This window comes from Dipodomys merriami, unplaced genomic scaffold, assembly GCF_024711535.1.
Source record: "Dipodomys merriami isolate MVZ:Mamm:240054 unplaced genomic scaffold, mDipMer1.0.p SCAF_11, whole genome shotgun sequence".
Lineage (NCBI taxonomy): Eukaryota > Metazoa > Chordata > Mammalia > Rodentia > Heteromyidae > Dipodomys > Dipodomys merriami.
This window is the reverse complement of record NW_027202382.1, coordinates 19,687,161-19,714,609: the sequence shown is the minus strand read 5'-3', so window position 1 is coordinate 19,714,609 and position 27,449 is coordinate 19,687,161. Positions and strand designations below refer to the sequence as shown.

Sequence of the window (27,449 nt, the reverse complement as noted above, 5' to 3'; positions counted from 1 at the left end):
ACTGGTAATAATAATAATAATAATAATAATAATAATAATAATAATAATAATAATAATAATAATAATAATAATAGTAGTAGTAGTAGTAGTAGTAGTAGCAGTAGAAATTACTGAAATGGAGACTAGGATCAATACAAAAAAATCAATGAAACAGTTGGTTCTTCAGACAGATAAGTAAGATCAACCAACCTTGAGACAAACTAAACAAAAGAATAAGGGAGGAGACCCCAAATTAAAAGATGAAAAGGGGGATATTACAACAGGGGCTATTACAACAGATACAAATAAAATTCAGAAGATTATTAGAGAATATTTGAAAACTTGCACTCCAACAAACTGGAAAAAGAAGAAGAAATGGGCAGATTCCTTGGCATGTATGACAACAAAATTGAACCAAGAGGACATAAACAACTTAAACAGATCTATACCAAGCAATGAGATCGAATCAGTAATTAAGAATCTCCCAACAAAGAAAAGTTCAAGACTGGACAGATTCACTGCTGAATTCTATCAGACAGCTAAAGAACATAAATAGTACTCAAACTACTCCAAAAATACAAATGTAAAGAATACTACCAAATGTATTCGGTGAAGCCAGTATTATTACCCTAATAGCAAAACCAGATAAGGGTATAACAAAACAGAAAGTTACAGACCAATTTTCTTGATGAACATGGATGAAAAAATTCTCAATGAAACACTTGTAAGCCAAATCTAGAAACACATTTTAAACAAGTCACCAACATGATAAAGCCAATTTTATTCCAAGGATTCAAGGATGGTAAAATGTATGTAAGTAGATTAATGTAATATAATACATAAAGTAAATAAACAAAACACCGCAAACAAAAAAATCCCCACATGATCATTTCAACAGAAGCAGAGAAAGCTTCTGACAAAATTCAGCATCCTTTCATAATATAAGCTCAGAAGTAACTAGAAATAGAAGGAAGATACCTCAACAAAATAAAGACTACATAAAACAAACCCATTATTGTATTGAATGGAGAAAAACTATTTTCTCTGAAATCAGGAATGAATGAGTTAAGAGTGTCCACTCTCTTCTCTCTGATTCAATAAGGTATTTGAATTCATAGCCAGAACAATAGGTAAGAGAAATACATAAAAGGAATTCAAAAGGGAAAGTTGAAGTTAAACCATTTCTATTTGCAGATGACAGGATTCTATATTTAAGAGAACCTAAAGAGCCGGGCGCAGGTGGCTCACGCCTGTAATCCTAGCTACTCAGGAGGCTGAGATCTGAGGATCGCGGTTCAAAGCCAGCCCGGGCAGGAGAGACCGTGAGACTCCTATCTCCAATAAAACCACCAGAAAACCGGAAGTGGCGCTGTAGCTCAAGTGGTAGAGCGCTCGCCTTGAGCTGAAGAGCTAAGGGACAACGCCCAGGCCCAGAGTTCAAGCCCCACGACCGAAAAAAAAAAAAAAAAAGAGAACCTAAAGATTCTACAATGGACTTTAAAGAGATTTTGTTTCTTTGTTTTTATTTTTTTTCCTCTTTGCTTATTCTCCTGTTTGCTTAAATTCAGCTCCAACTATCTCTTAAGAGTCCTGTCTCCAGTGACTAGAATACTACAGTTACTCTCACTTAGGTGGGATTGGGAGGGGTAGCTGCTTGGTCCTGAGACTTGTAATTTGCAAAAAAGTTTAAAACTCCTGTTACCTCTCCAAACAGCCTTCTCTGAAGGCATAGATTGGATTAAGGTAAAAATATATACAAAACTTCCAAGTGTCCTCTTTAGTGAAGATTCTACCATGTTTGAATCACTCGTTGGAAATAAAGGGGTCTCTCCCAGAGCCAGGTGAAGCTGTGTATTCTTCAAGACTGTTATCTCTTCCTAGGAAGTGCCTTTAACTAACATCTAGATAATTAGCAGCTGATCTTCAATGCATTCTGCACCTTTACTTCTACATTTACTCTTCAAATGGTTATCATATTTTTAATGTCTAGACACTAAGAGCCTTTGATATCTGTCTTCTCTTAAGCTGAAACAATTTCTTTAACATACATCCATGCCTAAAACTTGGTTCCCATTGTCTGTAACAACCCCTTTCCAGATGTTTTGCAAAAATAATACTTTGAGTTCTGTTTGTCTCCCCATTAAACTCTTTGCATTCATGTTTTCTCTGCGTCTCAACCCTTTATATTCTCCCTTGTACTTGAGGAGAACACAATTATTCACTTACATAAAAAATGATCACTGTATTTTTGGTTCATTTATAGGCTTGTATATAATTCTGTCCCAGAAATATTATAACTATATTCATAATAGCAAATATAAATGTAAAGATGACATTCTGCCAAATATCATGCTAAATGCTAACTACATTATAAACCAAAAATATATTATTTAAAATTGAAATGGAAATAATGAGAACATGACTGGTTATTAATTTTAATGTTATCTATATAATTATATATTTATAAACTTGCAAGGCATTTGCTATATTAATTTTTAAAAAGAATCACTATCCCTAGGAAGTATATAGGTCACAATTACCAGTAATCAGTGCAACTTTTCTACCACAGTTGCAGATACAAATAAGTCTTACAAGTAACACAATAGTTTGGGAGAGGAAATGAGTGCTCCTGCATATACTCACTGGGCATGCTAAAGGATACAGAGGCTTGAATCCTCTTAACGGAAGTCATTTCTCAGAGGTGAGTTTTTAGCAAGCAGTCTTGAGAAATGAGGACAAAGAACAGGCTTACTTAGTAATTACTAAAAACTAGAGATTCTCAAAATTCAGCATTCCTCAGATGTCATGCAAACCCACTGTGGTATGTCTGGTCTTCTATATCATTTCCATACTACTTAGAGTTACGGGAAACTGATACAAACACACAAATGTTAGACTATTTGCTCTGCCATCAACAACAAGGCATTTTGTCTCTGGTAAAAGTCTTGTGTTCTTTGCCAGCATCTGCAGCTAACTGCTAGCCTCTAAATAGGGTAAGTTTCAATCTTAGAAGTGATAACCTCTCTGTACAGTATTTTCACAATTAAAAAAAAAAAAAAGAAGTGACTAGGTAGTGAAGGAGGATGAAATGCTATTTTCTTAATGAGTAAGGAAAAGGCCCTACAGACCATCCTCAGGCATCTTCAGATTCAGGGGTGAGAAGACTTCTTGAGATCATGCCCAAGTGGTAGGCAAGGCTTGGGGGTATAAGGGACTCCATCAGCTTATCTGTTAATGAACCAGAATGGAGAGAAGAAGGATTAAAGCAAGCTTTCCAAATAGGGCTTTGGTCTTTGTTCACTTTCCTGTGGGAAGGCAGAAGGGATGTTGCTTTTATCAGCAAGCTAAAAGCAACATGGTGGTAGTTGCTAAGCCGAGGAATTCCAAACAGAGATGAATGGTAGAGAGACATGGGACCTGACTATCTGACTGGGCAGAATGAAATATACAGAAGTTCATTAGTTGAGATAAAAGTGAGCAGCTGCTCAAAAGTGAATACAAAAATAAGTGAATGAACACACATGCCTATTGTACTGTGAATCTATCTTTAGGGTCGCCCTGATACAAAGTTTCCCCTAAGTCCCTCATCTTGCTTTACTGATGTTTGGGTTCCAATGTAAAGTTGATATCCAGAAAGGCAGAAGTGTCTAGCCTCAGTGGTAACTGGAAGATTGATAGTAGAGGGGTCACTCAGCCCATTAGGCTGATATGAAAGCCACGACCTTACCTTAGACAATACTCCTCATGATCATCCTTGTACTAATTCCTGGACTGTTGTGATGATGGTAGTCATCAGGTCTTCCACTTAAAAGACTAGAGACAATGGACTGGGACTATGAACTAGAGAAACAAATTGTGGCTGCCAATCAGAGAGTCTGGATCACAAGAGTAGACACCCACTGTAAGGGCCAGTTCACTAATGAAAAGATGTGCAGCACCCAGGTCATTGGCCTTTTGCCATCTGTCTCCATCTTTGTGTTAGATATGGCAATGAATCCCTAATCATGGACTGAGTAAAAAGTAGACTTGTGATGCAAAAATCTATCACTGCACATAAGTCTCTTGTCATGATGACCTCTTTTCTTTCTGGAGAAATAGTCCACACTACATAGAGTTTTGCTTCTACTTGTTCCCAGCAGGAACCTTTTCCTACATCCTCCTGGGCCAAGCTTGTGTCTTAGCACCATTGACTTTTCAGGCCACGATGTTGCTGTGACAGTCTAATTATCTTACTGTAGCCATGTCCCAGAGGGCCTTGAAAAGAACTGTTGCATGTTTTTAAGTTTCAAGACCATCTAGTCTGACTATGGTGTGATGATTTTTTTTTTTTAAATCACAAAGACCAACAGACCAATAGTTAAGGTATTTTGGTGGACATTCCTTGTTCTTTGTGATCCTTAAGCGTCTGAGTCTATGGAGAGCAGACTATTTAAAAACCAACTCAAAAATATTTCTAGCTCTACACTTGTTATCCTCCTAGCTTAAACACTTGAGGGAGGCAGTGTGGTTATTGAATGTGTCCATCCCTAGAAAGGGTTCCTTGTAATCTCCTGGGTCATAACCAGGGCAAAAGTTTAAAAACTTTTGTTTAAAAACTTGGGCTTCTGCTCTGTTCATTCTTCATTAAAATGCTTCTTGTCCCTAAAATGCTTCTCGGATTCTAGATCATAAATATCCCAATGGTCACTTGATTGAATACATTGATCACTAAGACCTCTAAATAGTGGCCCTCAGGAGGAGATATATACCATGTCTCAATAAATTTATCCTATACACATCAGCCTTCTAGATGAAAAGTATGGGTACAAAGAGGGTATGGTTGAGTCTAAGGTGAAGTTATAATTACTTGGATGAGACACAGTACTTTTCTAACCAAAGGGGTAAAGTAAAAAACTTTAGCATCTGAGGAGAGCATAGTACTCTATTCTCTAGATCTGGTACTGCATTTTGGTGAAACAAAGATGGCTCACCACCTGAATCAAACGACATCTAAGGCAAGATGTCTGACCTGTTTCTTGTTCATCACCTCCACCCCAAGGATTCCAAATGGAAAACTTCAGATAGCCATTCATAGTTCGGATTCTTCTGTTATGCTTGATGCCAACAATGGTAGCTCTTCATCAATACCCATTAGTGCAGACCCACTGGTACACGCAGACATACAGGTACTGGTACAACCTTATTTTAATCTAATGGCTATAAATCTTTATGTTCTTTGGCTATATGAATAGCCTTGCATGATAGCACATATGATAACTAAAGCTGCAATTACTTGGTGACACTATCATAAGGCTTAGGCAAATCAATGTAATGGCAATCCATGATTAGCAAATACTAAGCTAAACTGACTTCTGCCTATGTTTTTTTTTTTTTTTTTGGGTCCGGTCGTGGGGCCTGAACTCTGGGCCTGGGCGCTGTCCCTCAGCTCTTCAGCTCAAGGCTAGCACTCTACCACATGAGCCACAGCGCCACTTCCGGCTTTTTTCTTTTTGCTTATGTGGTGCTGAGGAATTGAACCCAGGGCCTCACATATGCAAGGCAAGCGCTCTACCACTGAGCCACCTTCCCAGCCCCTCTGCCTATGTTTAAAGTCCTGTGTTTGTATGTGAAAGAAAATAGGCCCTGGAATGTTCCTGCATTGGGTTTGGAGGCTTTAACACCAAAGATGACCAAGAAAATTTCCTTGCATGGATCACAATAGGAAATAGACTGTCCTCAGACTATATGCTGGCTATTTAAGTTAGACTTACAGTCTCCTCTGGTACTATTTCACGCTTGACATAATCTAGAGCACAGGGGAATATCACTGAAGTTAACACTGCAGGACATTTTCATACACTGACATGGGGAGTGCTGTTAATTAAGAACTGTATGAAACTCATCAAAGTGATCTGGTCCTAGCCTCTGCTGATCAGTCCCTAATGGAATGATACAATCAATCAGGTTGTTGATGAGGAAATCTACAATGGGCCGTAAGCATCCCTCATGTTCTTATTGGGTATGCCCAGAATGCGAGAGTTGACCTATTGTTATCTAGACTACTCTTCTACTCTTTAACTTCTCAGAGATGTATTTGAATGGATAAAGTCATTCTTCCTCTAGACTTAGGTAGTGCTTAATATAAAAGTGGGAGGTTCCTAAAGTTTGGTGCTTTTCTTCTCAGTTGTGATGGAGACCCACCATGTAAAAGTACCCACCTAAGTCTTACAGCTCTCCAGGGTTTCCTGGGCAAGGGAGGTCTACGCAAACACATGGGAGGGAGCTCCTGCTTTTTTGCTGTGTCAAAACTAATAGACTCCTTCGTCTCTGATCCTAGAGTTTTATGTCTATTGCCAGCATCCATACAACAGTAGCAGTCCAACCTCTGAGTTTATATATATGAAGGGTAGAAGCAAATCCTAGACCCTAGAATCAAATCCTAGCCCTGGCTTTGATTCCTCAGTACCACATAAACAGAAAAAGTGACACTGTGGCTCAAGTGATAATGTGCTAGCCTTAAGCTCAGGTGATAATGTGCTAGCCTTAAGCAAAAGAAGGTCAGGAACAATGCCCAAGCCCTGAGTTCAAGCCCCAGGACTGCCCCCCCCCAAATAAAGTAATTCTATAATATTGTAATATGGAATAAACTATTTCAACATAATTAGGTAGGCAGGCAGGAGCAAGAGAAATGAACCGTCTAATGTTATATGATAAGGCCCCTAAAATGTGTCATATGGGTAAAGAAGAGGGCTGTTGACTGAATGTATTCCCTCAAAATTCATATGCTGAAATTCTAACCGTGTGTTAAGTAGGGCCTTTTGGGTCTCCACTCAGGAAGCCATTCTCATGAACTCTGAAGGAGCAGATAGCTCTTTTGTTCCTTTCTTCCACAGGAGGACAGCCAGAAGACAGCCATCTATTAAGCAGGAAGCAGGTCCTAGTCAGATACAGAATCTGCCAGTGTCTCCACACTGAGAAAAAAAAATGTTTTTTAATTCCAGCCATCTAGTTGATATTTTTGTTATAGCAGCCACAGTGATCTAAGGTAGGAAATAATGAAGAATTTCAGAAAATGACATGACTGGATCTATATTTTTAGAAAATACTCTGGGAGTTGAAGAAGCAGTGATCTGAGGAGAGCAAATCTTTACACAGGGAGAACAAGTAGGGAGTTATTATAGCAAGCAAGAGGAGAAATCCTGCGGGACATAGTGGCTCACACCTATAATCCTCCCTACTCAAGGGAATCCTGGTTCCAAGCCAGCCGTGGCAAAAAGATGAAAGACTCATCTGATCAGAAACAGCTGGGTGTGGTGGCATGTTACGGTGGTCATCCCATTCACAGTGGAAGATGTAAATAGGAGGATGCCAGTCCAGGCCAACCTGGGAAAAATACAAACACTCTATCTCAAAAATAACCAAAGTACAAAGAATGAGGAAATGACTCAAGTGATAGAGTACTTAGTGAGTGAGTCTGAGGCTCTGGGTTTAAACCCCAGTACTGCAAGAAAACAAAAGAAAGAAAGAGAGAGGAAGAAAGAGAGAGAGAGAGAGAGAGAGAGAGAGAGAGAGAGAGAGAGAGAGAGAGAGAGAGAGAGAGAGAGAGAGAGAGAGAGAGAGAGAGAGAGAAAGGGGGGGAAGGAGGGAGGAAGGGAGAGAAATATTGCCAAGAAACTGATCAGTGAAATATATAAGAATATTCCTGAAAGGGTAAAAGATGGAGATTGGTATAAACAACTGAACAGATGGGAGGAAAACTAGGATTAAGAATAAAGATTTAGCTGAGTGCTAATGGCTCATGCCTATAATCCTAGCTACTCAGGAGGCTGAGATCTGAGGATAACAGTTCAAAGCCAGACCAGGCAGTGAGACTCTTATCTCCAATAAACCACTCAGAAAACAGGAATTGGTGCTGTGCTCAAGTGGTAGAGCACTAGCCTTGAGCTAAAGAGCTCAGGGAAAGTGCCCAGGTCTAGAGTTCAAGCCTCACAATCGACCAAAAAAAAAAAAAAAAAAAAAAAAAAGAATAAAGATTTAGCCAGGTGCTGGTGACTCACACCTGTAATCCTAGCTACTCAGGAGGCTGAGATTTGAGGATTGTGGTTCAAAGCCAGCCCAGGCAGGGAAGTCGGTGAAACTCTTATCTTAGAAATAACCATAAGAAAACCAGGGGGCTGGGAATGTAGCTCAGGGGCTGGGAAGGTGGCTCAGTGGTAGAGTGCTTGCCTTATATGCATGAGGCCCTGGGTTTGATTCCTCCGCACCACATAAGCAGAAAAAGTCAGAAGTGGTGCTGTGGCTCAAGTGGTAGAGTACTAGCCTTGAGTAAAAGAGCTCAGGAACAGCACCCAGGCCCAGAGTTCAATCCCCACAACTGACAAAAAAAAAAAAAAAAGATTTTAGAGTTTTAAAAATTAACCAATTGGACTGAGAATATGGCTTAGTGGTAGAGTACCTGCCTAGCATGCATGAGGCCCTGGGTTCCATTCCTCTGTACCACATACACAGAAAAAGCCAGAAGTGGTGCTGTGGCTCAAGTGGTAGATATTAGCCTTGAGCAAAAGAAGCTCAGAGACAGTGCCCAAACCCTGAGTTCAAACCCCTGGACTGACAAAAAAAATTTAACCAATTAACTTTCAGTTATTTAGTATATTTAAACTCTTATTTGTTGGGGTGTGAATTTAAGGCCTTGTGCTGGCTGGGGCTGACCTTTTTCCACTTGAGTTATACTCTCCTCCAGCCCTGGCCTATTTCTCCTTGAGTTATTTTTCAGGTAGGTCTAGTGTTTTTGCCTCGGGTGATCTCAGACCATGATCTTACCTATGGCCTCCTGAATACCTGGGATCATGCACCTGCACCACTACGCCCAACTTATTAACTGAGGTGGGGTGTCATTAACATTTCTTTTCAACTAGTCTCAAATTGAGATCCTTTTGAAGGGGACCATCTATATAAATATATAGAGAAATAAGGAAGCTGCGTGCCTGTAGCTCATGTCTGTAATCCTAACTATTCAAGAAGTTGAGGTCTGAGAATTGTGATTTGATGCCAACCCAGGCATCAAAATCCGTGAGGAAAGTCTGTGAAACTCTTTAATTAGTCATCGAAGAGCTGAAAATAGAGCTGTGGGTCAAGTGGTAGAGTACCAGTCTTGCGCAAAAAAGTTAAGAGATACCACCTAGGCCCTAAGTTGAACCTCCAGTATACACACACACACACACAGCAGATATACATGGATCTAAACATTGGAGGAGAGTGATATACATATAGATTTGTAAGTAATTTGTATTAATAATTGCCTCAACTGTTTTCTGTAAATACAATGATTAGTTCAAAAAATAAAACCACATAAACTGGCAACATGAATCTATATCCTGGCTGAACATAAACTATATGTATCTATATATATCTACATCTATATCTATATCTCTATATATACATTCATCTCTGTAATAAATCTAGCATTCTTTTCCTAGATCATAAGGTATCATTGTCATGTAAAATATAGAATATAAATACTTCTAAGATGTTTTTCCTGCTTGTATGTATGTGTATGAGCCAGTACAGAGGCTTGAATTCAGGGACTCATCGTCTTGTTTAGATCTCATCTCAAGGCTGGAGCTCAACCACTTGAGCCACATCTCCACTTCCAGCTTTCCTGTCTTGGTTAATTTAAGTGTCTGCTTTTTACTCTGGTTTCTTAGTTTTCAAAGTGAATTTTTATAGGAAAGCAAATAGTTGCAACAATTGAGTTATTTAAAGATAACATCTCACTGAGCTTTGAGTAGGAAATTAAATCTTCATTGCTTTTCCCAGTGACAGACATTCTCTTTCTTTCCTTAATCTGATAGGCAAGCTTAAACATTGTGTTTTATAGCTAAAATTTCTAATTGTTTATAATGGTAGCTACATCACTGACCTGCCACCTTAAGCAAATCTTTGAAAGCATTTTTAAAAGTTACCCAACAATCCTCTAAGCTAAGGCTAAGAATGGTGATTTTTCAAGGACAAAATAAGGGCTTTATTTGCTATTTTCCAAGTTTAAGATGCTCATCCATCTGGCAGAGTAGCTAGACAATACATCAGCCAAGAACATCTCTCTGGCTTGAAACAGATTCTGGCTCTCAAAGAGGATTTGACTGAAGGAAAGGCAACATCTTTAGTTGCTCTGTGGCTGAACTCTTCTAATATTTCTCCCCAGTGCCTCCTCCAAGCCTTGGCTCCATCTACTAACTTTGTTTCCATAGGGATAGACAGAGCTATCAAGTGGCATGTAGTCAAATACCACAGAGAAAGAGAAAATGTTACTGTCAAAAGAAAAAAAAAAAAAAGAGAAGACAGGCTTTTCTCTCTGAGAAGAAACTATAGAAAGTTACTGTTGATTTGGAGGCTTCTTTTCTCAGTGCTAGATGTTTCTGGATGAATATAGACTATATATATATATATAGATAGATAGATAGATAGATAGATAGATAGATAGATAGATAGATAGATAGTGTATATATATATATATAGATAGATAGTGTATTATCTACAGCATATATATATATATATATACTTTACATACCATATATTATATAGTTATGAGATTCTGTAATACTTATTTCAGAAGGACAATTCTATCATGGTTGTGAGCTTCCCTCTCTTCTATAGACCAGTGCTTTAGGTTGGCATAATCACTTGAGATAATTATGAAGTATATTGTGTTTCTCATCGATAACATTTTATTGGGGGCACAATTCTTTTGTGTTCTAAAATCCAAGCATCCATCAGGATCATTTGGAGGGCTTGAATAAGCAGATTGCTGAGTTTCTCCTTCAGTTCTTGTTTACTGGGTCTGGTGAAAGACCCACAATTCACACTCTGAATAACTTTCTAGGAGATGCTGGTGCTCCTTGTCTAGAAGTCTACACTATGAGAACTAGTCCGTTCCCATTCCAGATATTCATCTACAACCCAGTATAAGCAAGGAAAAGATAATACACAAAAGGGTACAGACAGAAGGATGTGCTTTCAGACCCTTGTAGGGAGAAGAGAGGGCTAGATCAGGAATGATGACCCCATGAAGGAGAAGGAAACTGAATATGTTCTTGATTTGTAGTTGCCAGGTCTCTATCTTGTTCTCAAGCTATTGTCCACATCCTTTGATATAGATAACCAATACTTCCTGAATTTTATTTAAAGTACGACACAAAGACAGTTTCGAGTTTTACTTTCACCCCTTTCGATCAATTTGTCTTCATATACCTTTCCTATACAAATCCTCTGAAGCCACATATATCAACTCTTATATTGGCTTAATTCCTACACTGTTCCTCAATTCAGTCATGGCAGATAGTAAGCCATATACAAATGGTATTTACTACTGTAATACAAGGAGATCAGTCCCATGACAGATGTAAAGACAAACAGTAAGCTGGGCTCTGGTGGTTCACACCTATATTTCTAGCTACTCAGCAGGCTGAGATCTGAGGATTGTGTCAAAGTCAGCCTGGGTAGGAAAGTCTGTGAGTCCCTTATCTCCAATGAACCACCAGAAAACCAGAAGTATCAATGTGGCTTAAAGTAGCAGAGCACTAGCCTTGAGAAAAATTGCTCAGGGACAGCGCCCAGCCCCAGGTTCAAGCCTCAAGACTGACCAAAAAAAAAAAAGACAAATAGTAGGAGGAACTCTGAAGAGAAGTACCTAATCCATTCTTTTTTTTTTTTTTTTTTTTTTTTTTTTGCCGGTCGTGGACCTGAACTCTGGGCCTAGGTGCTGTCTCTCAGCCCTTCAGCTCAAGGCAAGCACTCTATCACTTGAGCCACAGCGCCACTTCTGGCTTTTTCTGTTTATGTGGTGCTGAGGAATCGAACCCAGGGCCTCATGCATGCAAGGCAAGCACTCTACCACTGAGCCACCTTCCCAGCCCCCTAATCCATTCTTGAGGAACCAGTTAAGGTTCTCAGAGAAAATGCCTGAGCTACATGTTTTTTTTTTTTTTTTAATCAGTCGTGGGGCTTGAACTCTGGCGCTGTCCTTGCACTCTTCAGCTCAAGGGGAGCAGGGAACGCTCTACTGCTTGAGCCACAGCGCCACTCCCGGTTTTCTAGTGGTTTATTGGAGATAAGAGTCTCACGGCCTTTCCTGCCAGGGCTGGCTTTGAACTTCGATCCTCAGATCTCAACCTCCTGAGTAGCTAGGATTACAGGCGTGAGCCACTGGCACCCTGCTTGAGCTACATCTGTAAGAAGGTCTATACAAGGCCAGGCGCTGGTAGTTCACACCTGTAATCCTAGCTACTCAGGAGGCTGAGATCTGAGGATTATGATTCAAAGCCAGCCAGGGCAGGAAAGTCCATGAGACTCTTATCACCAATTAACCACCAGAAAACCAGGGCTGAGGCTCAAGTGATAGAGCACTAGTCCTGAGCTGAAGATCTCAGGGACAGTGCCCAGGCCCAGGGTTCAAGCCCCATAACTAGAAAAAAAAAAAAGTCTATACAATTAAACTAGCTTAAAACAGCTGGATAGAGGAAGATAGTTTGTGTGGGGATGAGGACAATGTGACTAGAATAAAAACTTTAGTATGCTCTGTTGTCAAGAAATGTACACTGAAGATTTGGGACAAAGGAGTAACACACCTGCAGTGGACTCCACATGGTTTAGAAGACAATGTCTACATACCCACAAACACTGAGCAAGGAGAAGGCACAGGTGGTTAGATGGGCACAATAGGGGAATTTGAGTGAAGGCTACAAAAAAATTCTTAGCACTTGTTTGTGACTTTTCTGTAAACCTGGAACTATGTCAAAATAGAAAGATAGAAGAAAAAGAGAAACAACTTTTTATTCGTGCCATAAAATAACATACTCATTTTAAAGGAATTTCAAACATAAAGAACGGTACAAAAAGGAAACTGCAGTCAGCTTGTACCTCATAAACCTGAGGAACCACCATTTCTATTCTGCTATACTTTCTCCTGTCCACTGACAGGAGTTGTTTCTTACTCTCAATTCCACTTCAGTTTCAAAATGCTTGCACATAATCAGTAAATAGTCACAATGTCCTTATTATGAAAACTAGACTTGTTTTCCCTTCACAGACAAGGAAATACAATTCAACTAGAGGAAACTATGGGTTTGCTTTAAAAAGAACCATCAGGTTTGTGTTTAGAACAGGAGAAAAAAGCCACTAAATAGCTGGATGACCATGATTTATTTATAGACTACAATTTAGTCTCCTATAAAATGAGAAGTGTGGAGTAGATGATTTCCAGGTTTTTTTCTAACTTGAAAATGCTACAATTTTATCAACATCTATTACCACAAACACAGAATCCATAATGCCTGGCATAGTGTCTCATATATAACAAGCACAAGATAAATATTTTTCAAACAAATAACAAATTGTACAATGGTTAGATGAAGGTTAAATATTGTATCTGAGCAGTTTGTAAAGCACACTTTATAATTACTTTTTACTGATGATTTGAATAGAAAACAATATAAAACTAAATACTCATTATTTTAAAACAGAAATTACAGTTAAGATTAACAGCCCATTGATGTCACAATTTTGTAGGAATCTAAGCTACTTATTATGAAGTTTATTTCTATATTAGTCTTGCTTCAAGTATAATTCACCTTATTCTCATCAATAACCAATTTAACTGACTGTTTACAGACAGATGGAGAGACAAATGACAAATTAGTACTCCCCAGGTTTGTGGCATGGACATAAAAAGTGAATTTATTTTTCAAATACCTTTTATAGCCATAGCCTTGCAAGTAGAAGACATCTTATCTGGTTTGCTATTGATCCAAATGACAAGTCTGAGCATCAGATTAAGGATATGTCAGAAACTTGAAAGTAGGCTACCAATGGATGTAGCAGGATGGTAACTTCTTTCAAAATGATCTATTAAGGCTATGGTGTTTACAAAGGCAGTTGAGAAAACACAGCACAAATTCCTGGGTTATATCAAGCAACCAGCAGTGTGGCCATAAAAACTTCTGATACTGATGTGAACCCCCAAACACGAATCATGATATATGTTTATTTCCAGCAATAAAAACTACACACAGGCTTTGGAAGACAAACAAAAGGTGTGAGGTAATTTCTGAACCCATTTCCCTTTCCTATTGTCACCTTTTCTTTCTCAACAAATAGTATCATTCCTGAGAGATGATACCTGTTGTAAGACAATGGCAGATACTATCTAATTTAAGCTCTCTTTCAAGTGGAAAGATCAAGTTCAACCCAAGAAGTTCATCTTACCATATATTTTTCCAGTGATGCTGAAATATGACTTTACCAATGACCAAAAATATCATGTCAAAATGGAGTCTTTTCCCAAGATGTTCCTTATATATAGCACAATGATTTATGAAAAGAATACCAAGAAAAAAATATCAAGCATCTAAGAACCAAAACAAAAAAATAAACCTAATAAGAAGTGGGAGAATCTGGTGTGTGTGTGTGTGTGTGTGTGTGTGTGTGTGTGTGTGTGTGTGTGTGTGTGTGTGTGTGTGTGTGTGTGTGTGTGTGTGTGTGTGATGGTCACCTTGGTATTAACACTTCTTTACAGAAGATCCATTACTTCCTAGACCAAAATGAACTGAAGAATTTTGTGAGAATCATGGGACTAGAAATACTACCAGAAAATTACACTTTTAGATGCCTTTAGACAGACTTGAATGGTATTTTTCCAAACCCAAAGTGATCTCAACAATATTGAGGGACCAACATTTGACAGTCTTATAGTTTAAAAAGATAATTGTGGCCTAAAAAATTTAAGACACTCATAAACTTTTCCAAGTTTTTGTTTGCCTTATTTAGCCAGCATGTAACACCTTTTATTTTATTTTTATTTTTATTTATTTATTTATTTTTTGGTCCGTCGTGGGGCTTGAACTCTGGGCCTGGGCGCTGTCCCTCAGCTCTTCAGCTCAAATCAAGGCGAGCGCTCTACCACTTGAGCTACAGCGCCACTTCCGGTTTTCTGGTGGTTTATTGGAGATAGGAGTCTCACGGTCTCTCCTGCCCAGGCTGGCTTTGAACCGCGATCCTCAGATCTCAGCCTCCTGAGTAGCTAGGATTACAGGCATGAGCCACCAGTGCCAGGCCTGTGACACCTTAATAGCAACAATACAATCTTTTATTTGTCATCAGTTTATATAATGCTGACTATAAATGTACTGTATTATCATTAAATGTGACAGATGTAAGAATATCAGGTCATCTGGATTTTTGTTCTGGCTCTCATACTTATCTATATATGAATATATCATTCAATCTACTAAACAATTACTGAGCATCTACTTTGTATACAGCATTGTTCTTAGATATGATAAATAACACAAATTTCTGTGCCTCAATTACCTCAATTATAAAATGTGGGAGTTCAGTTAATTTATAAAAACTAGTACTTCCCAAAGTGTTTTACAACCCAACATGTTGTTCCTTAAACGCTATTTATGCTTAAAAACTTATTTGTGTCAAAGGCTTATGAGAAATTATGGATTAAGAAAAATAGGTCACTTTCTTTAGCAAATGATTTCTTAGAGCCTCTAATGCTCAAAAATTCTATGACCATGGACCCATTTTTCACTGAATGACTGTCAAAAACACTCAAATGTTTTTCCAAAGCATTTCATGGGGATATCATTTTAACAAAAAAGCTTTGATAGCTGGGCGCTGGTGGCTCACTCCTATAATCCTAGCTACTCAGGAGGCTGAGATCTGAGGATCGCGATTCAAAGCTAGCCTGGGCGGGAAAGCCTGTGAAACTCTTATCTCCAATAAACCACTAGAAAACCGGAAGTGGTGCTGAGGCTCAAGGGTAGAACACTCGCCTTGAGCTGAAGAGCACAGGGACAGCCCTCAAGCCCAGAGTTCTAGCTCCACTACCAACCAAAAAAAAAAAATAAATAAAAAGAAAGAAAGAAAGAAAGGAAGGAAGGAAGGAAGGAAGGAAGGAAGGAAGGAAGGAAGGAAGGAAGGAAGGAAGGAAGAAAGAAAAAGCTTTGATAAATGATGTTTGAGGTGTTTTCCAGTTTCATAATTTTTCTTTTTCATAATAGGAGATATATTACTGAATACCAAGCCTCATTTTGATTGAAAAAAAATTTGAGAAAATAACCTTGAAAAAAATACTTTCACAGTGCCAAGGAAAAAGTTATTTGAGACTATACTTATTAGCAACAAGTCACATTACTGAGTGATAAACAAGAAATGCATTGCAAATGAATACCAGAAAATGCACCAGGAAGACAAAAGCATGGATTGTGTTAAATAAAGCTCTTTTTCCCCCAATCTCTTTTACCAAAGGAACATCTGTCTAAAGTTAGGTGCAGGGCCCATCTCTGTGAATGCCTCCAACATGCTTAGCATACATCTTCTACAAGCCCACTGCTTTACTTTCATGTCTACCACTAACTCAAATTCCCTGTCACATCCTTAACTCGCATCTGCCATGGATAAAAGATACGGCCCTGGTTAGAACCAGTTGGCAGTAAACAGGGCTGCAAAGCTCAGAGCTTCCATGTGCAGTCGGGCATGGCTGGGGAGGATTTCTGGTAGCTCACAATAAATCCAGTTAGTCCAAGGAGACTAAATTTATGAATGAGTCTGCTTAGGAGTTGAGCCAAATTCAAGAATGACTCCACTGATCTAACAGTAGAATATTCAATGGAAAGAACAAAACTGTGGAAGTGGGCCACCATGTCTATGAATAGCACTGTGTGACACTGGAAACTTTAAGGTGTAAACAGGTGATAAATGAAAGAAAGGAGAGGAAAGGGAGAAGGACTGGAAAGAAATAGGATAGGAAAAGAAAAATGAAGAAAATCAAATTAGGTAAGAAATAGGTATGATAGGAATTCTAAGCTATCATTCTCTTCAATCAATTCTCTCCAATTCCCTCAGTCTCTTCTTTGACCATTTATTTTAGCCACAACTAAAATGGCAGTTCCTTCATCTTCTACATTGGTTCAGTATGGTTAAAAAAAAAAAAGAGTCATTTAGGTATTTTAGGCAGGAAGGATTTTAAAACTGAAATGTGGTTTACAGAGTAAGTAGAGGGTGCTAACTAGGCTTCATGCACTGACCTCTGGGAACAATATAAACACCTTTGTGAATATTAAGCTTGGTATATGTCTTTAGCAGCATCAGGAAGGTATAAAACACAAGTTGTTGTAATAACTATTTCTTAATATCCAGGAGGAAGAACACTAGAAGCTGGAATGTTTCACAAAAAACTTCCCTGGATGATTGCTCCTGCTACTCTGAACCTGACAAGTACCAGAGACCTAACCTGCTTATAAACCACACTCAGCATCCTAACACTAGCTTGTAAGATTATGGTTGATTCACTTACATATCAATTCTCCTTTCCTGGGTGTAAGGCCCTTGCAGCTAAAACAGTCTCTTCTTCTTCCAATCAAACCAATTCAGTTCTTGTAGATGGCTGTTCCAAGTATGGATGCATTACTAATGACAGCTAAATGCCTTTGAACTAAGCTTTTCCAGTTTAGTGTCAAGGAATGTTTTCCCAACACTCCTGAGGTAATTCTAGTCTTTATCCTTATTATATCTTATTGTGGGATGAAATATTTATACCCTACTATGGAAATGTATGCCTATAATCAGCAGATTATACCTTTGCAGATGGCAATGAGTGTAAACTGGGATTGGAGAATAGACACACACTTCTTATATCTCTAAGATCACTCTAAAGGCTTGACCTATGGTAAATTTGCTTTGTTCTTCTTATACTTGTTTGGAGGCCATTTTCCATGCTGTTCCTACACATGTGGTAATATGAACTGTCTTTTAAAGGTACATCTGCATAACAAATGAATTTGGAAGCTGGAGATAGTAGCCCTCTTATGATTAGAGGATAGAATTAGCTTGCTGGACAGAATAATAAAGGTAATGTTATATTTGTGGGCACAAGCATTATAGCTTTGCTCATAGTTTCGATGTAACATTGGGTGTTTTCTTATAATTTCCCATTTCTCCGCATATCTAGTAATTTTTGAGAATATCTTAGACGTTAAATATGTTGTAGAAGCTCTGGACTCTGTTATGTTACATTGAAGAGTATCAAATTTTTGTTTTAGCTGACAGATGACTTGGCTGAACTCAAGCTCTTGTTTCTTCTGCATAGGCAGGCAGCAATTAAAATCTCTGATGAGTTATTTTAACCTTCACTTGGCTGCTGAAGCATGCACATATCTTTAGAAGTCAATCAGAGATTTCTGGCACTTTGTATGTAGAGTTGGGAGCTTTCCTTTTATAAGTTTCTCTTCTTTGGAATAGTTGTTAACTTGAAGCCATTTCTCCACGCACTGTCCTTGCAACAAGCAAGACTATAGACTTTTATTCAATTTTCATCCCTCTTAAAAAATTCAGTAAGCCCTACAATACAAGGAGAAATGCACTCAATGCTGTCCTCATATCTTTTTTCCAAGAGTTGATTTCTCTATGATTTCTGCTTGCTTTTGGTTATTCTTTAGTTGTTTCAGATAATTGTTTTCTCTTGGAGAGTTGATCCAATATCAATGACTACATTGGTATTTTAAAAAGCTTTCTAGATAGGAAGTGGCACTGTAGCTCAAGTGGTAGAGCGCTCGCCTTGAGTTGAAGAGCTGAGGGACAACGCCCAGGCCCAGAGTTCAAGCCCCACGACCGACAAAAAAACCAAACCAAAACAAAACAAAAAAAGCTTTCTAGATAGTTGATTCCAATGTTAATCTTGATTCTCAGCTTGATTGCCTCTGGGTGTATTTTTGAGAGTATTTCCATTACCTAACAGGTGAATTCCTGCCTTAAATGTGACAGGCACCATGCCATACGCTGGAGGCCTCAGATGGAATGAAAAGGGGAAGAGGAGAATGTCCAAAGGACTGGCATTCTCTGTCTCTGCTTCCTGGCTGCATGTGAGCTACTCTGCTCTGCCATGATATTGTTCTTCTCAGTTATTTTTCAGCAACAGAAAGACTGACACAGTTGAGAACCACAGTATTAATTCTGATGATTTGAAAATTATTTAGTCAGTCTGAACCATCATCATCCTTCTAACTAAATTAAACTAAGTTTTATTTAGTTTAAGTAGGCCTTAACTGACTCCTGGGAAAGAAAGTATACCTTGGGCATACATGCAACTATTATAATTCAGGATCAGATATCCCACTGATTGTCATAGGCACCTCATATCTTACTCCAAGCAGCCTAACACTATTAATTCAGTAACTGAATTAAACTCTATTCTGGTTGGTTGATTGGGGCTCTTCTACTCTTGCCCATTTTAGATTCATAAATATCAATTGACTTTATATCAACTTTTTAATTTCATGTACTGGCAATAGCTGTCCTTAATTAGAGATCAAGTACAGTCTTTTTACAAGTTCATATCCCTTCCTACTAGATTTTATAATCATCTGGCTAAGATATATTGCTTTAGACCTTTCCTTGTATAAGCAGATGGGGCTAGTATCAAACTTCTCATTTTTTTCTTATTTTGAGTGAAATGTTATATTTCATTAGCAAATTCAAACTTAGTATATTAGAGTTTAGAGCATAAGTGATATTTTTAAATATTTTGCAAAATGGAAAACTAGAGAACAAAATGATTCAAAGATGTTGAATATTAAACTGAACAATCCATTGTTCTGTTACTCATAGATATTTACTTAGTATCTATTTTGTGCAAAGCATTTTAGGGGAATTTAGATAAATTTTATGGGACTGTACACTGGTAGCTCACAGAACAACTCTAGTAATATGTTCGTGATGAGAAGTACAGGATAAAAGGCTTTTATTTATAAGAAAACTCCCAATGGTTTCTCACAATTGTTACCTGAGTTAATTTCTTAATTTTAACTTCAAAGTGGCTAATTCAATCATTGTGAATACATGTTTGTAAACACTCAAAGGGCCATTTCATTTTGTGATATAAATCAGAACTCTTCAGATTGTATATCCCCTAATGAAATGGAAGGTTATTTATGACTATAGTTATTCCAAATGCACTGGTTTACTATGGGAAACTAAGTATGACTATAAATCTGAATAGGAAATGGAAGCTCAGTGTTTAAATTAAAAAATCTGCCTAAAATGATTCAGAAAGAAAAGCCGATATCAGTAAAAAAGATCTTTCACATTAAAAAGATTACATAATGTAAGGAGTTTCATTATGACAACTTTATGCATAATATAATGTACCCTGATCATATCACACCTCTACTGCTTTTTCTAATCCCTTCCCTCTCCTTTCCAATCCTCCCTTCCACATCCTTAATAGATTCTCTTATTTCATGTCCTTCCCCACTGCTTCAGATTTCGCACATTAAGACAAAACATGATAGTTGTCTTTGTGAATATGGCTTATTTTACTTAACATGACTGATCTCCAGATTCATCAGTTTTCCTGCATTTCATCCATTTCCTTCTCTATAGTTGAGAAAAAAATTGTTTGCATCATATATATGTATAAATTTGTTGTTGGTTGTGAGGCTTGAACTCTAGGCCTGAGTGCTGTCCCTGAGTTCTTCAGATCAAGGCTACCACCCTACCACTTGAGCCATTCCACAATTTCCAGTTTTCTGGTGGTTCATTGGAGATAAGAGTCTCGCAGACATTCTTGGCTGGACTGGCTTTGAACCCCAATCCTCAAATCTCAGCCTCCTGAGTAGCTAGGATTACAGGCGTGAGCAACCGGGCCCAGCATGTATAATGTATTTTATACACACATATATACACACCACATTTTCTTTATCTATTCATCCACTGATTGGTACCTACACTGATTCCATTAACCAGGCTCTGGTAAATAGTGCAGCAATACATTTGCTTTTTAAAGTCAGACAACATGCTTTGGCCCAAACCCCAAAAGTAAATGTAGCTATTTAAACTTTGGACTTCTTTTGCCAGGGTATCAAACCTACCTCTACCATTTCCTATGAGTAATTCTTCTTAAGTACACATCCCCAGATGAAATAGTTGTAGAAGAACTACAGAAAATTCAAGAAATTTCTGCAACTTTGGACAGTCTTCTTATACTTTCACTTTCTGTACAGATCAAACAAAATAATTATTTGAGATAACTACAATTTTAAGTACTTTGTAGTATTGGGAATTTTGCTAATCTTCATTGTAGATCACAAAGTGGGCAAAACCATTAAAAATTTCAAGCAATCACTGATGTAGGACAAACAGTGATATATTGGCAATGCTAATGAACCCTCAGGGTTTGAAGAACCAATGAAACCACTAAGTTCATCCATCTAGTATCTAGTACTTCGTACATTAGTTTAGAATTCTTTAAGTACTTTTTGAACACATTCAAATTGTTTACCTGGGTTTTGAATGACCCCGGAAAAGATCTTAGGGTTACATACAATCTGTAAGTTAGGATGCCTATTTACATACTTGTGACATTACTGGTAACTCCTTTTTTTTTTTTTTTTTGTCAATCATGGGGCTTGAACTCTGGGCCTGGGTGCTGTCCCTTAGCTCTTCAGCTCAAGGAAAGCACTCTACCATTTGAGCCATAGTGCCACTTCCAGTTTTCTAAGTGGTTTATTGGAGATAAGAGTCTCATGGACTTTCCTGCCCCAGCTGGCTTTGAACCATGATCCTTAGGTCTCAGCTTCCTGAGTAGCTAGGATTACAGGTGTGAGCCACCAGTACCGGGCTGGTAACTCACTTTTAGTCAAGGGTTTTATGAAGATATATTGTATAGATCATGCCTAAGCATGTTTCCAGTACCTTGTATGTCATAAGGACATTAAAAAATGATACATGCTTTCATATGATAGAAATATACTAAATTTAATTTATAAAGAAACTGTGTCCATACATAAAATACATTTTGTTTATATATCATGTTTAACAGTTACCATTATTAATTTGTTCTTCTGGAATTTAGTGGAATTTAAATCATTTACTTGGCTTTGAAGAGGTAGTATTGACATCTTAGTGTATTAGAGGGCAAAGTAACGCATTTTTCTTGAATGCTTTCTCCATTCATGTTTCAAATGATGGCACTATACATATGTACAAATATAGCATATATATGAGGGCATAAAAGAATAGATTTTAGGACTGAATTGAATATAATACCATTGGTATCATTTTAATCCAATGCTAACACCTTATTTTATTTTGCTAAGGAAGAAGAAATTGAGCATCCTTTTGAAGAAGCAATTTAAGGTTAATGCATACTTCCTTTTTCTTAGGTTAGTTCTCATAGGAATAAATCAAAAAGTTTGCTTCTGAGGAACCAGATTTGTACATGAATATAGGAAAAACACTGTCAAATATCCATGTTTTTATTATTAACTTATCTTTCAATTTAATGTCTCTTTTACTTTTTTAGTACTAACGCTAGAATGCTAATCACTGTTAATTCTGGCAATGTGCAGAACTGATGCAATTTCTCCCATAAGGCTTCATTTTTAATCTCCATTTAAGTGGTTTACTTTCTGCATTACCAAGGACAAAAAGAACCAACCTGGGTGTGCATAGATTGGGTGCATGCCTGTGTGTTGCTATGCAGGCTTAAAAATATCATTTGAAGTTCCATACACTTATTATGCAAAGAAATATCTAATTAAATAAAAAAGAGAGTATATGTTAGCTGAGTCAACTTCAGTATCTATTCCTTTGTATAAAGGGCTTTCACATGCCTTCCTCCTCAATTCTGAAAGCACACGGTTCCTTATTCCCTTCACCATGAATAAGGCTGACATTTGACAGCTTCACAAGGCTGACAGGGTTACCCAACAGCCCACCCTCCCTATTCTCAATCCAATTAGACCTCTAATCCTCCAGATGAAAGGCCCAACTGCTCACGTTCCTCATGACAACGACAGCTATTGATTATTTGTCACTGCAGCTAACACCTTCCCTGTCGAGGCTGCTCTGACAGAAGCAAACCTACCAAATTAGACAGCACTTTATCTGCCCTGGAGGCCAAATGGCACAACAAGTAAAGGCTAATAAATGGTATAAAAATGAACAAATCATAACATTATGACAGGCTGATCGTTGCCAGCAGCCTCCTAGCTCAAGCTTGATGTTCTGTTAGACTTGCTCCTTTTCTTTCCCCTCTGCTCTAGCTCCAACTTTGACTGAATTAAAGGCCAGAACAATTAAGGCATTTGACCAGCAAAGATAAGCCAATTGAAGTATCACCAAGGGACATAAATGTCAATAAATGACTGCCATTTGTCAATACAAACATTTGGGAGATGCAAATGCTCAGGTCTCCACTCTCCACTAGGCTGCACTGACTTCACTTTCCAAAGAGAGTCATTGTGAATGGACAGTTGGTGGCTATTTAACAAGAAAATTGGGGGACAGGGAAGTGATGGGAAGAAAGGAAAGAAGAAATTCATGGTCCCAAGAGAGGAAATATTCTACAAAGAATAAGCAAGAGTCATTGATGTGGGCAATGGGGTTTGTACAAGACAAAAAAAAAAAAGCCAGTAAATGAGAGCTAGCTTTTGTTTAGAAAACATTGTAATATTAGACAATTGGAATACTGGAATATTATTATTTTTCCCTGAGAATATATGCATATGTAAGAGAGTCTAGACTATTGGAAGAATTAATAAAGTCATAATTTTAGCAATATACTCATTCATTTGACAAATATTTTTGAACATCAATCATGTATTTGTTCCAGGCAATGGTGATTAACAAGTTTCTGGCCTTCAAATCGACACACACTGAGACCAAAGGTCTGGGGCAAGACGGCAGCTTTTCTTCTTTCAGGAGTAGCATTCTTAGCAGAGGGAAAAACAAATGCAAGCAGTGCTTGATTGTTGGAGCAATAGCACTAAAGTTGGAGTGGCTTATGAAGTGAGAAAAAGGGGAGAGATCAGAAATAAGGTCATACAGATTCATGTATGTATAAGGCCCTTAGTTCAATACCTAGCTGTGATTGATAGACAAACAGACAGATAGATAGACAGACAGACAGATAATCTACAGGATGTCATTTCTGCCCCAGCTCTCCCTGGCTCTCTTAATCCTCCTTAATTTGGCATTTTGGTTATCTACTTTATTTGTAAATAATGATCTGGGACTTGTAAAAGCATAATAGCCAAAGCAAATGCAAAGAGCCTTATGACTAACAGGTTATAGGGAAAGTACTATGCTCAGGCTCAGGCAAAATATATACTACTGGAATAAAAAGTCCTCTGCTTGCCTATTACTCTTTCTTATTCTTTAAATGTAATTTTATTACTATTATTCTTTTGATATACTGGAGCTTGAGCACAGGACCTTGTGCTTGCTAGGCAAGCACTCTATTTCTTGAACCATTCCCTCACTCTTTATTTTTATTTTTGATGTAAGAGTCTCACTAACTTTTTCCTCAAACTCTCCATTCATTCTTTTGCTCCTACTTCTTGAACAGCTAAGATTACAGGTATGCACCACCATGCCCAGCTCCTCTTAGCCTTATATTAAACATTAAATATGAGGAAAAAAATAAGAAGAGAAGCTACCCGAACAATTATGGTTCTATGACATAGAAGATAATTTGAAAATTAATGCTTTTATTTTCTTTTGAATTGATGTTATATACAAAATTAATTTTTAAAAGGTTAAATGAAAGTAAATGGATCTGAAGTTCCTTTTTATCAGCCATAAAAAAATATATTTGTTGGCCCTGTGCCCAGAGTTTAAAAGAAATCAGCATGAGTCTAATGAAAAACAAGCTGTTGGTCTCAGGGAAATTCAATATATACTCTTTCTTTTCCCTTTAGTTTTTGATTGGTTTCCATGGGAATGAAAGCTTATGGGGATCTCTGAATCTCTTCACAGAAAGCAGACACTTGTATTTTCATGACTTAGTAAAAGTGAAGGTCAGTAAAGATAAAGGTGATTAACCAACTATCATAGTTATGGAAAACATTATAATGTTTAAATCAAAATTCTACAAGCCATGTAGATTTTAAAGCACAGTCTTCAAGTTTAATGTGTTTGAGAGGTGTGACAAAGAAAAAACAAATACTGAAATTAAAGGAAGAAGCTTTGGGTTCAAACTCTGAACCTGGTCTATGAGTAAGAGGGTGTAGGTATTTCTTTGGAAGTCTGATGAAGTTAGTTTCAGGAAAATGGACAGTTTCCTTTTAAGGCAGTATTATTAGAATCAGAAGATTAAGATAATTCTTGACTCTGTAAGTGACAAAGAGGTCTCAAAGAACTTGATGAAATTATACCTCAGTAAACTTATATACTACATAGATATACAAATATTCAAAATTCCATGAGTCTATTATGAAACTAAATGAGCTAGAAAATTTCAAAATAATGATTTAAATGAAGATGTATTGACATGTTAGACCTTGTGACTAAATTTTACCCATACAGGTAAGAAGAACATGAGCTATAATCAAAGTATTTAGGTATAGACATATTTGATTTCAATTCTTGTATTGTTTAAAAGAACAATTTTGGCTTTAAGTGAGGCACTCGTTTTAATGTAAGATCCTAAACATTTGATAGTTTGCAAACTGCTATCAAAATGAGAGGGTACATTTGGAATTAGTTTCTAAATAGATAGAAGAAGACAAACAATGCTCATTTGGTAACTCTAGAAGTTAGAATGCAATGAAGCAGATTCTTTAGATTAGAACTTGCTTCCTGCCCAGGGAAAAGTAGGAATACTCTAGAACTGAAATCAATTAAATAAAACAGAAGTAAACTGCAAGGGTTGTCTAAGATTACTTGTCTTAGTCTACAGATTTCTTGAAAGCACAATAATATACTAGAATATAAAAGTTTCATCTGTTAAGACCTATCATTTCATTTCTTTTCTGGTCTTGGAACTTGAACTCAGGGCTTGGACACTGTCCCTGAGTTGCTCTGTGCTCAAGACTAGCACTCTACCACTTGAGCCACAGCACCACTTCCAGCCTTTTCTGTTTATATGATACTGAAGAACCCAGGGCTTCATGTATGCTAGGCAAACACTCTACCACTGAGCCATATTCCTAGCCCCAAGACCTAACATTTCTAAGCAATGAGAATATCATGAATATTTCTTGCTGCTTTCTATTAGAGGCTTACCAATAGCCCAAACCTCATGAACAATGGGACTGTTGGCTACATATTTATGATAGAATGAGCACTTATTAAATTGTTCTAAAGAGGACTGAGTTAACACACCCATACAGAAGCCAAGTCCTCCCCCATTGACAAAGTTTAACTAAAGCAAAGGTATGAGTTATGGCACAAGTACAAAACAAAATGTTTGCTACAATAGACACAAGTTTAGAAAAACAGTTAACACATAGCAATCCATTAACCTTGAAAAAGATCAAAGTCTCAGAAACTCTACTGTTATTTTACTAATAGCTCATCAATGTAGCAGATGTATGTTATACCATATATCACAAAATACTTTTCTTAGACATATAAGCATGGATATGTGCTGGTTATTTAGAAAGACCAAGGTGAAGATTGAGAGTGTGCAAAACAAAAACAAAAACAAAAACCACACACCAAAAAAAAATGGAGGTTATTTCTCATATATAGTCTCCACTTAAAGTATTTTTGAGACTTTAAGTAACAGTTTAGTTGAAAACTTTCTTCTTAATTTGCTAAAGTAAAGATCTTTTCCTTATAGTGCCTCTGGTCCTCTGCTAATATTTTACTTATGCTTCAGCTGTTTAAATGTTGTTGCAGAGTTAATTACCTTTCTTTGTGTTGGAGTAATTTGTCTACCACTTGTGCCTATGGCACTGGATTTTTCTACACTTACTATTATTGTACGTATTTCCATTAAGTCTTGCTCAAAAAATCCATTTCTTTTACTTTTTTGTTTTTGTTTTTTTGTCAGTCGTGGGGCCTGAACTCTGGGCCTGGGCGCTATCCCTCAGCTCTTCAGCTCAAGGCGAGCACTCTACCACTTGAGCCACAGTGCCACTTCTGGCTTTTTTCTGCTTATGTGGTGCTAAGAATTGAACCCAGGGCCTCATGCATGCAAGGCAAGCACTCTACCACTGAGCCACCTTCCCAGCGCCTCCATTTCTTTTAATAAAGCTTTTTTGTGTACTAAATTAAAAAATAGTTTCTTGTACATGCTTAGCTTTTGTATTTTTAATCTTTCTTCATATTTTGCTCTTAAAATATGTTAATTTCTTAGCAATTCATATGTATATCATATCATATATCATATACCAATATATCATATACACATACACATGGATAAAAGCAAGGCCCTTGTGCATGTTGGGCAAGTACTCTACAGTTGAATTACATCCCCATCCCATGTCCTTAAAAACAGTTTGAAACCTAGCCATTAATTTAAAAATGTAGTTTGGAGATATTTTCATTTACGTAACAAGACAACCTCATTCTCGTCCAACTCTATTGTAGTCCATTGTATAAAGATACCATTTTTTGTGAAATCAGCTTCCTATTGCTAAGCATCTATATTCTTTCCAACCTTGTTTCTGTAAATATTGCGGTCATAAATAACCTTCTACATA

At 37.5% G+C, this 27,449-nt stretch overlaps 1 protein-coding gene across 5 annotated transcripts in view; it reads right to left on the bottom strand.

Annotated features, from left to right (window-relative positions):
- The window catches only part of Invs (inversin), a 103,384-nt gene that overhangs the window by 48,985 nt on the left and 26,950 nt on the right, over positions 1-27,449 (bottom strand). Inside the window, exon 2 of one of the 5 annotated variants that reach the window (XM_070010767.1) lies at positions 20,889-21,012. The exons of the other annotated variants lie outside the window; for them this stretch is intronic. Within the exon in view, the coding sequence (XP_069866868.1) occupies positions 20,889-20,897 (9 nt within the window). The 5' untranslated portion in view covers positions 20,898-21,012. The remainder of the gene's footprint in view (positions 1-20,888; positions 21,013-27,449) is intronic. 5 annotated transcript variants of the gene reach the window in all.